Source organism: Meriones unguiculatus, chromosome 10, assembly GCF_030254825.1.
Source record: "Meriones unguiculatus strain TT.TT164.6M chromosome 10, Bangor_MerUng_6.1, whole genome shotgun sequence".
In the NCBI taxonomy this organism is placed as follows: Eukaryota; Metazoa; Chordata; class Mammalia; order Rodentia; family Muridae; genus Meriones; species Meriones unguiculatus.
In genome coordinates this window covers 21,340,837-21,351,709 of record NC_083358.1, presented here as the reverse complement: position 1 = coordinate 21,351,709, position 10,873 = coordinate 21,340,837, and the positions used below count along the sequence as shown (strand labels likewise).

Below are 10,873 nucleotides of genomic sequence, written 5' to 3'. Positions count from 1 at the left end.
ACAGAAAAACCCTGTCTTGGAAAAAAAAAAAAAAAAGGTAAAAATTTTTAAATTTTAAAAAAATTTAAAAAGGAGGAGGAAGAAGAGAAGTAGGATGAGCTGGGGGCAGCTCCAGAAAATACACACACACACACACACACACACACACACACACACACACACACACACACCAGACAAAAACTTTGAACCTTTCTAACAGCTCCAGAAAACACACACACCCAAACAAAAACTGCATCTAAGCTGCCCACCTTCTTGTGCTCTTAATACAGCGCCCACTAGCGAGCAGGGCGCCTCTGCAGGGCGGCCGCGCGAGAATAGCTGGGAATTGTAGTTCCTGGGCCGAGGGTGGGCAGGCGCGAGGCTCCGTGTGCGCAGGCGCCCTTGTGGCTTTGCGCCCTCCGCTGTGGCCATTGTGCGACCCTGCTGTGGCAGAGGCCAGCTTGCGAAACTGGTCCATTACACAGAACAGCACCGCGGAGAAAAGAGACTGCAGCGGGCGCTAGAGGGGCTGAGCCGAGGTCGCGGACTCCGAAGCCCGGGAGGCAGCGATCCCGAGTGCCGTGGGTAGGAGGCTGTCCTCCCGGCCTCGCCCACCGTCCTGCGGGCGGGCTGGGCGTGGTCGGAGGGACTGTCCCGAGGCGGCGGGGCCTTTCATTTGGCCTTGGGGGAGCAGCAGGCGCAGGCCGGCTCCTCCCCACCGTTTTGGCTGTAGTGCCTGCGGGGCTGGAGGGGTGGGGCCGCGGGGTAGCCGAGTGAGTGGATCCTGTCCTCCCTCCTCAGCCCCGGACTGTAGCCAGCACACACTGAGGCAGGAATGGCCCCGAGGCCTCCGACGGCCACGCCCCAGGTGAGCCAAGCCTTCCCTACTGCCCGGAGTACCCCACCTTTCGAGGCCCCAGGAGCGAGTACGGGACAGTTATTGTTATGAATATTCTTAGTTTTGATCGCTTTGAGTCTCCTGGTCTAGCGAAAACCCCTCCCAAAGTGCCCAGACCTGGGAGGAGAGGGGTTCCTGAAAGGATGGAGCTGTCTGGTACCTAGAGGAGACCAGGGAAGTGCGATTTTGTGAGAAGAATTAAATGTATTGGGATTGTCAGCACTGAGCCGTTATTGCTGTGTTGCGGGGGTTTTTTGTTGTTGTTGTTTTGTTTTGTTTTTGCTTTTTGAACTCTTTAGCGAGGAATGGAGAGTGAGGTGCCAAGATAGAAAGTGAAGCAAGAAGCCCCTGTTTCTCATCCTGAGGCTGTAAAGAGACAGGGGGCAGAAGAGGTCTGGTTAGAGGCTCTTTGTAGCCAGTGAAGGTTGGGAGCTGAGTCTGAGACCACCATCACAGCCAAATCTGGACCGACTAGCTCCAAGTTTTTCTTGCCCTGTCACCTCTTTTTTCTTTAACAGATATATAATGGTGCATACCATCAGCTTTCAGGTTAATAAGAGGCAGATTTGTTAACTCATTTTATTCTTGTGGCAAAGGGGACATTTTCTGGATGTAAGCTCTGAGGTTATCCATTGATTTGCATTGATGAAAACATAACTCAAACTCTTTTTAGAATTAAGGATAAGAACTGGGAATATAACTCAGTGGTTGATCAGTGGGAGGTCCTAGGGTTCAATTCTTAGTACCTCCGGGAAAATAATAAGGATGGTCTGGAGAGATGGTTCACAAGTTAAGAGCAAAGATTGTGAGGAATTCAGTTCCTAATACGCATGACAGGCAGCTCACAGCCACTTTGTAATCCAGGTCCAAGAGGACCTGATGTCTCTGGCTTACCTGGGCACCTGCTTTCATGTGAACATATTGTTAGAAACAGAGAAAAATCTCAGCTCAAGAAACTGAGGAACACACAGAGTATCACACAAAGTGAAAGAAGTCTGGCACAGCCAAGTATTTTTTGTAAAAATGGTTCACCTGAACCCAAACCGAGCTAACAAGAACGGTTTGCCAGGATGGCGTCTTTTATCCCTCACACAGCTGGTGACTGCAGCTCATCCCATTAATTGAACCTTGATTTTATAATCTGACAAGATTGGCTAATTGTTGCAAAGGGGAAGGTTTAGGGAATATAATACTGGGCTAACCGCTTTTATGAGGAATAAAAGGTTTCACACAATACCCAGAGACACATAACAGAACAAAATAATTTTGAGATTAACAATTAACTACAAATGGTAGTTGCTACATGTACCATATAATCAAGTTCACTCTAGATAAAAATACTAATAGTGTCTTTTAAAATCAGTTTAAAGGGTCCAAAAGTATAGCTCAGTTGGTAGAGTGTTTGCTTAGCATGCCTGAAACCCTGGGTTACCATCACTTCATAAACTGGACATGGCCTAAGGAGACCTAGAAAAGTCACACCAGGGAAACAGCATTGACTCTCCGGTCAGACAAACTAGATGCTTCAAAATTAGCATATAAAAGCAAACATCACCCCTTTGAGCAGCAGACACATGATCCCAAAGTCTGTTCCCAGCAGTTCAAGAGCAGCATTTGTGGCGTTGATCCCTACTTGAGCAGGACTGTGGTCCCACAGGAGTCAGTGACATTCAAAGATGTGGCTGTGGACTTCACCCAAGAGGAGTGGCACCACGTGAACGCTGCCCAGAGGAGCTTATACAGGGATGTGATGCTGGAGAATTACAGCCACCTGGTTTCTCTTGGTAAGAAGGGACCACTTCCCTCAGTGGCCCTCATGTTGCTGAATTTTCCTTACTCGGTTGCCAGGGTCTGGTGCTCGAAGCCAAGGTACTTAGATGGAAGTCCGGGGCCTGGTGCCTGAGTTTTTGGGGAGCCAGCTTTCCAGGGCTCTAAGCCTGACAGATCTTTATTTTATAGAACTAGAAAAGGGAACTTTGCGGTATGACTCCTTAAGTTGCACCTTTTCTTTTCTTCAGAGTTCCTGAGAATCAAGGACTAGTACTGACTTATAGGTGGGGCCTTTGTCTACTTGCTCAAGCACCTAAATCTTGTGTATTTACCCATGAGCAGGGTATCAAGTGTCCAAGCCAGAGGTGATCTTCAAATTGGAGCAAGGAGAAGAGCCATGGATATCAGAGAGAGAACTTCAAAGACCTTTCTGTCCAGGTAAATGAGTAAGAATTCTGCTCATGGGAATCAGTGTAGACAATGGCCCCGCTTATGGAGAAGTACATCTAACAGGAAGCATGGGAGCTGTTGGACCTGCAAAGGACGCTGAAGCCATTTCTGGGTGACAGTCTGCATGTCCCTTATCCAGCCTGGTATTCCATCCAGATACCCAAGTACTGGAATTACAGACATGTGCCATGGCACCCAGCTTTATACTGTCTTAAAAGAGAAGTTAGCATGACCATATCATTAATGCCAGTATCCAGAAGGCAGAGGTAGGTGGACCTCTGTGAGTTCCAGGCCAGCCATGTCTACGTAGTGAGACCTTGTCTCAAAAGGAAGCGAAGCCAAAAACCACAAAGAGGTTAGCATAAGTTGAATCTCGGTCGGCCTCTCAACACTGTTCTAAGCATATGTTTCTTAGGACTCAACACTGCCTTCGCTATTCAGAAAGGAGCTTGTTAGAGTTTTGAAAACACAAGGTGTTCAGAAGCTAGAGAACATGCTTCCATTTTTAACTCAGAGAGCTCAGTTTGTGGTGAAACTCCTGCCTAACCTTAGTACATTGTTTGGTAAGCAAACCTTCCTAAATAAATGTACGCTCAGTGCACACCACTTGGGAAAAGGTCTGATTTAGGCTTTTACTAAAGAAAACAAAACACAACAACAACAAAAATACCTAAGCCTTTATTAAATGTCCCATTGAGAGGAAATCTAAAAAGAATACAAAGCATTCTCTGCCCTTAGGAGTTTCGCCTCTTCTTTATGCTTGTGAGAGTGTTCGTGTGGCTCAGACTGGCCTCAGACTTGCCACCCTCCATCTCCCGAGTGCTGAGATTACGGATGTGTACCACCATGTATGAATGCCGCTGTGAGGTTAGGGCCGATTCTTGTTGCAAGATTAGAAATTGGGGAGTTGTACTTCTTTAATTGTTGTTTTCTCTCCCAACATTTTATTACAGAATTTTCAAATATATGGAAAAATAGAAACATTGTATAGTAATTAGCATAAATCTGCCACCTATATGATCACATTGTTGATAGTGTGGCACCTGCTTTATTGCATCTCTTCATCTGTCCATGGCTGGTGCCCTTAATCCCAGCACTTGGGAGGCAGAGATGGGCAGATATCCATGAGTTTGAGGTCAGTCTACAGAGCGAGCTCAGGACAGCCAAGGCTACACAGAGAAACTCAAAAATCAAAAAAAGAAAAAAGAAAGAATTATATTTTTAATGCATTTTTAGGAAGTTGGAACCATAAGTACATACAGCATTAATTAGAACTCGGTGTTTTGTTTTTTTTTCCTTTGAAATTCTGAGAATAAAATTCAGGGCTTTGTACAACTTCTTAAAAAAAAAAAAGAAAGAAAGAAAGTGTATCACTGACCTATATTCCAAGCCCAGAGTTCAGCTTTTAATTAATTAACCTATTAACTATTCTTTAAATCTCGGGCCATGTTTATTATTCTCGGGAGTTTTTTTAAGAGGTTTATTTTATTTTTAATTATATGTATGCAAGAGTAGGTAGGATGTGTGCATGGGTGCAGTGCCCACCAAAGCCAGGACAGGACATTGGATCCCCTGGGGTTAGAGTTACAGTCAGTTGTTAGCTGCCCAGGGTGGGTGTGCTCGGAACTGAAAAGTTCAGCCCTGGTAAGAGCAGTACATGCCCGCGAACACCGAACAGCCCACAAGCCCTGCTCACTTGTTTTATGTATAGGGGTACTTTGCTTGCATGTCTGTATGTACACCACGCATGTGCAGCCCACGGAGACCAGAAGAGGGTGTTGGATCCCCTGGGACTGGAATTAATAGTTGTGAGCCTCCAGGTCAGTGCTGTGAATCAAACCTGTGTCCAAACCTGTGAATCAAGCCAGGGCCCTTAACTGCTGAGCCACCTCTCTAGCTCAGTTTATTTTTATAGCGTTGTTGCTTGCTTGTTTGTTGTTTGTTTGGGGTTGGGTTTAAAGGGAAGTGTTTGATATTTTGGTCGTTTGGGTTTATAAGATCTATCGTGTGTGTGTGTGTGTGCATGCACGTGCATGAACGTGCTCGTGAGTGTGTAAAGGACAGAACAGGCATCGCATCCCTTGGAGCTCAGACTCTATTGTGTGAGTGATGGGATCCAAACTCGTGCTCTCAATTGAATAACAAATAATCTTAACCCCTGAGCCACCTTTCCCGCCCAAGTTGTTTCTTCCATGACTTGGACTTCTGATCCTTCTGCCTCCACACCTGAGTTTTGGGAGTGCAGGATGCACCATCACAGTTTATTTGGTGGAACAGTAGTGGTCAAAGCCAGGACCTTGTGTATGCTAGACAGGCCTTCTACTAGCTTGTTCTGTTGCCAGCCCTATAGTGTTTTTTTAAGTGAATGTTGCATACACTAAAATGTGCGCTTATATGTACAGCCCTGTTGGTTTTGACAAGTGCACCCACCCTTCCAACCCAAACCCTTCACCGTGCCAGTATTTTTGTTTTGATTTTGAGAGAGCATCTCCCTGCATGTATCCAGACTGGCTTCAAGCTCATGACCTGTTCTGGCTCAGTTTCTTAAGTGCTGGGATTATAGGCATAAGCCTGTATTTCCCTTAGCTTTTAAAGGTGACCATTTTTCTAAGGTGTATTTTATTATGAATATGAGTGTTTTGCCCGCATGTGCGTATGTGCACCATGTGTGTAGCTGATGCCCACAGAGCTCAGAAGAGGGCATTGGAGTTTCTGGGACTGGAGTTGCAGATGGCTGTGAGTTTCCATGTGGGCGCTGGGACACAAACCTGGTACTCTGCAAGAGCCATGAGTGCTCTCAGACACTGAGCCCACTCCTCAGCCCTAAAAGTTACCATTCTTAAAACCTAAAAATTTATGTTATTTACTGTTAGTATTCTATGGTAAAACCAGACCTAGGGATACAACTGTTGACTGAAATAAATCCTTGGTCAAGAGAGGTGTTTGGCAGGATAGGGAGGTAGCTTAGCAGTTAGAGCATTTTCTCTCGCAGAGGACCTAGGTTCAATTCCCAGCACTTACATGATGGTTCACAACTGTCTGTAACGCTAGCTATAGGAAATCTGATACCCTCCTCTGACCTCAGTGGTCACCAGGCACACACAATGCACATATTACATACATGTAGACAAAATGCTCAAACACATAAAATAAATCTTTAAAAAGTTTTTTAAACAGCAGTTTAAAGAGAGACAGACAGACAGGTGATTAGGGGCTGGGGAAATGGTTCGGTTATCAAAGTGCCTATTTTCAAACATGAGAGCCTCAGTTTAGATCCGCAACACCTACAAAAAAGCCAGACCTCTGTAACACCAGCCCTGGTAGGAGGTGGGAAGGGAGAAACAGATAGATTCCTGGAGTTCATCAACTGGCCAGTCTGGCTGAATCGGTGAGCTCCCAGGTCCCATGAGATACCTGTCTCAAATACTAAATGGGCCAGTGATGGCTCAGCAGGTAAGACACTTTCTGCCAGGTTCGATGGCCTGAGTGTGGTCCCTGAGACCCACATGGTGGAAGGAGAGAATTTATTCCTTCAACTTTTTGTCTGACCCTCAAACATATGTTCCGGTGCTTGCATGCACATATGCATGTACACAAACACACAAACAGAGAGTAGGGGGAGGAAGAGAGAATAAATTTGAGACAATAAATGCAAGTTCATTGGAACTTTCCATGTGGACCAGGCTGGCCTCAAACTCACAAAGACCCTCTTGCCTCTGCTTCTAAAGTGCTGGGGTTAAAGGCTTGCTTGGCAATAAATGTTATTTTAAGATTACATACATACATACATCACACATTCAAAACAAACATACAAGAGAGATGAATGGTATAGAACCAGAGCTCAGGTGACTGACGCTACTTCTAGTTGTAAGAGCAAAATAATTTGCTTTCTGAAACCTTTTTCTCAGTTTTTAGTATAGTGTGTGGGCTCCCGGGTATGTTAAAAAAAAAAAAAAATCTCTTCAGAAGATCCTTAGCTGAATATTCTCTGCAGTATTTAGAAGCCTACTGTCTAATAGATGACTGTAAAAAAAAATGATAAAATCAGATATAAAGAAGTTAAGAAATTGATATATAGGAAAGGTAGACCTTTGTTGTGTCCCATAAAATATATAGGAAACATGGAATCCTGCAAGATAGAGAATGGTTCTATTCTGCTTGTATCTGTGCCTCACACACTTAGGCTCCTTCACTTACCTCAGTCACGTGGGCTCTCATTCTCCGGATGTGATAGATACCCTGGATTAGTAATAGTCACTGGCACCTCACCCTTTCTTTCCTGCAGTTTAAGGCATCTACACAGACTAAATGACTGATTTAAAACTATAGCCATGCATGATTTATATCTCATTCTCTCAACCCTATGTAGCATTTGGTTTGAACTAGAAAGAATATGGGAACTTTTGCACTTTATATCTCTTTTAGACTGGAAGAGCAGGCCTGACAAATCGAGTCTTCAGCAGAGCATATCTGAAGTTTCCCACAGTACAAATGTTTTGTCACATGCCACATTAGGGGCTGTCTGGGATGTCAGTATCCAGAGGCACCAGGAGAGTTGGAGGAGACATCTGGGGCCAGAGGCATCTTCCCAGAAGAAAGTAACCACCCTAGAGAAAAAAATCGAGCAGAATAAATTTGGTGAAGACTCTAGATTGAGCACACACTTGGTTTCACAACTGGAAATTCTTTCAAGTGTAAGGTCCAGTGACTGTGAAACACTTGGAAACAATTTGGAATATAATTCAGAATTAGTTACTCGGAATAGTGTCCTTGTAAAAAAGAAGCCTTATAAATGTGATAAATGTAGGAAATCATTTATTCACAGATCATCACTTAACAAACATGAGAAAATCCATAAAGACGATGCTTATCCCAATGGCACAGAGCAAGGAGTTTATTCTGGAAGGAAACATCATGAATGTACTGATTGTGGGAAAACCTTCCTCTGGAAAACACAGCTTACTGAACACCAGCGAATTCACACCGGGGAAAAACCCTTTGAGTGCAATGTGTGTGGAAAGGCCTTTAGGCACAGCTCATCCCTAGGTCAGCATGAAAATGCACATACAGGAGAGAAACCCTACCAGTGTAGTCTCTGCGGGAAAGCCTTCCAGCGCAGTTCTTCTCTTGTTCAACACCAGCGAATTCACACTGGAGAAAAGCCCTATCGATGTAGCATCTGTGGGAGGTCGTTCAGGCATGGCACATCCCTCACCCAACACGAGGTCACACACAGTGGCGAGAAGCCCTTCCAGTGTAAGGAATGTGGGAAAGCCTTTAGTCGATGTTCTTCCCTTGTTCAGCATGAGAGGACGCATACCGGAGAGAAACCTTTTGAATGTAGCATCTGCGGGAGGGCTTTCGGTCAGAGCCCATCCCTTTATAAACATATGAGGATTCATAAAAGAGGCAAACCTTATCAAAGTACTAGCTTCAGCTTGGCTTTTGAGCCCAACACATCTCTTCTTCAAGGTGAAAGTGCACTTACTGAGGTAAAATTGTACCATTGTAATGACTGTGGGAAAGACTTCAGTCACATTACAGACTTCACTGACCATCAGAGCCTCCATGCTGGAGAGAATTCCTATGACTCTGAGCAGGCCCTTAGTCAGCAGTCTGTGTCTCATCCTGGAGAGAAGCCCTATCAATGTAACGTATGTGGAAAAGCCTTTAAAAGGAGTACAAGTTTTATAGAACATCACAGAATTCATACTGGAGAAAAACCCTATGAATGTAATGAGTGTGGAGAAGCCTTCAGTCGACGCTCCTCGCTTACCCAACATGAGAGAACCCACACTGGAGAGAAACCATATGAATGTATTGACTGTGGGAAAGCCTTCAGTCAAAGTTCATCCCTTATTCAGCATGAAAGAACTCATACCGGAGAGAAACCCTATGAATGTAATGAATGTGGGCGTGCCTTTAGAAAGAAAACCAACCTGCATGATCATCAGAGGATTCACACTGGAGAAAAACCCTATGCTTGTAAGGAATGTGGGAAAAACTTCAGTAGGAGCTCAGCTCTTACTAAACACCAGAGAATTCATACACGAAATAAACTGTAGGAAACCTAAAATTATAGAATGGGTAGGAAGCTTCGTCTAAATACTGTTCCAACCCCATATCTGAGAAATGTGAAAGTTTGAGAATGTAATTATATGTTCGTATATTGTGTATGGAGAAAACTGCCACTAGGCATATTTAAAAAAAAGAAAAATAAAAGCCATTCTTTTCATATCTGATTACAGACTTTTTCCAAGACTATATACAACATATGTAGCCATTTAGACATTGTGTGACATCACTAAACCTTTTGAATATGTGTGTGGAGAGTCACCAAGTTTTGACAGCTTGTTATGTAAATCCTACTGTTTGCAACCTTAAAAGAAAGAGAGAAAACACATAGTATGGCCAAAACTCATTTTAAACATTAGTTTCATTTGACTGAAACTCTTGCACGAAGCTTGAAACCGTGGAAATCAGTTTGTTCCCAAGAAATGACCACTCAAAGAATTAGAACAGCTAGATCAACCACTTCTGTACAGATGGAGAAAACTAAAAGCTGCAGTTGGTTGCACAGTAGGCTATAACTTGTAATAGCAAAACTCAATGGGAAAAGCTCGTTTCCTGATTCTTCGGCCTCATACCATTGCTATGGAAAGGGCATTTTGGAATTCAGAGGACCTTAAAGTGAAGTTTACACTAGATACCCAGATATTTTGTGAACAGATGATTGGACATTTTGGAGAGCCTAAAGACAACAATATGCAAATTAGTAAGAAATGTAAGGCCACTTATTGAAAGCTTACAAAGCAAAAGATTAGCAGAAACTGAAAATCGTTGGACTGGTGACACACACACAGCCTTCTCAGCTATAATTACATCTTTGGCTAATGTGTCATTTCATTGTACTTTTCGTGACATTGCCTGAAAAGGTATTGCTCCAAACCTTCCTCTTCCCTGCCTCCTCATGTCCTCTCTCTCTGTCCCTGTCCTTATCTCTTCCTTTTTACCCCCTTTTTGCCAAGTTAGTTTTACTATAGAGAAGTATAATCTTCATTAGCCACAGCCATAAACTTTGTTTTTTACTCCATTTACAGAAACAGCATGTTTTGCAAAGAAAATATTCTGCCATTTCAAAAACCATTTTAGCTCTAAGGCTTTTTCTGTCAGCAAACCTTGACAAATAAGTTTCCTTGGTATCTCAAATTGGCTATCCTGAAGGAAATTCCAGAACCTTTTTCAGTTCATTTAACCATAAGAGTACACGTGAGGTTGGAATAACTGTGAACATTGATCCCTTTCCCACATTATACCCAAGTCCTCCAAGCCTTAACGATGAGTTTCAGGGAGGAATGTTGTTACAAATGGACTAATTTGTGAAACTTTCCTATAAGCTTTTTTGAATACTGGATGACAAGATCCACTAACCTTTCTTATCCTGAGTGAGATGAGGTAGCTCTCAAGAATTCGTCATACTTTTTTTTTAAACAGGGATAAATATTCATTTATCACTGAATAAGTGGCTGAAATGTGGTGTGTTTCCCAATAAGTCTTATTACCCATAAATCAAGAGGAATAAGACATCCCATAGTTCCCATAGGAACTTCCAAGATGATAACCCTTCAAAGAAACCTTGTGTATAGCTCCATGTATAGCATATAATGTCAAGACCATGCTGGTGCTCTCTGACAGAGTTTGACAAGGGGTTATTCTGTTTAGATGCTCACTTATTTGACAGTTAGGACTTGTTCTAGAAACTTTCTGCTGATTTGG

At 43.5% G+C, this 10,873-nt stretch overlaps 1 protein-coding gene across 5 annotated transcripts; it reads left to right on the top strand.

Moving 5' to 3' along the window:
- The first annotated feature begins 363 nt into the window (after positions 1–363).
- On the top strand, positions 364–9,338 carry Zfp90 (ZFP90 zinc finger protein). Of its 5 annotated transcripts, none has more exons than XM_060392029.1 (5): positions 364–564; positions 781–847; positions 2,990–3,085; positions 4,809–4,917; positions 7,523–9,338. In XM_060392029.1, exons 4-5 carry the CDS (start codon positions 4,824–4,826, stop codon positions 9,160–9,162), a joined length of 1,734 nt encoding a protein of 577 aa, XP_060248012.1. In that variant the 5' UTR covers positions 364–564; positions 781–847; positions 2,990–3,085; positions 4,809–4,823; the 3' UTR covers positions 9,163–9,338. The 5 variants fall into 5 exon arrangements, with proteins under 5 accessions (XP_060248012.1, XP_021488115.1, XP_060248015.1 ...); XM_021632440.2 differs by lacking the exon at positions 4,809–4,917 and adding an exon at positions 2,478–2,661; XM_060392028.1 differs by lacking the exon at positions 4,809–4,917 and adding an exon at positions 2,535–2,661 and having other exon boundaries at positions 365–564.
- The last annotated feature ends 1,535 nt before the right edge of the window (positions 9,339–10,873 follow it).

What these genes read in the sequence shown, in the direction of transcription:
- Zfp90 (XM_021632440.2), top strand. Translation starts at nt 815, where the DNA reads ATGGCCCCGAGGCCTCCGACGGCCACGCCCCAG. An exon ending in CTCCGACGGCCACGCCCCAG is followed by an intron (nt 848 to 2,477) that starts GTGAGCCAAGCC and finishes TGTTCCCAGCAG; the next exon opens with TTCAAGAGCAGCATTTGTGG. An exon ending in TCAAAGACCTTTCTGTCCAG is followed by an intron (nt 3,086 to 7,522) that starts GTAAATGAGTAA and finishes TATCTCTTTTAG; the next exon opens with ACTGGAAGAGCAGGCCTGAC.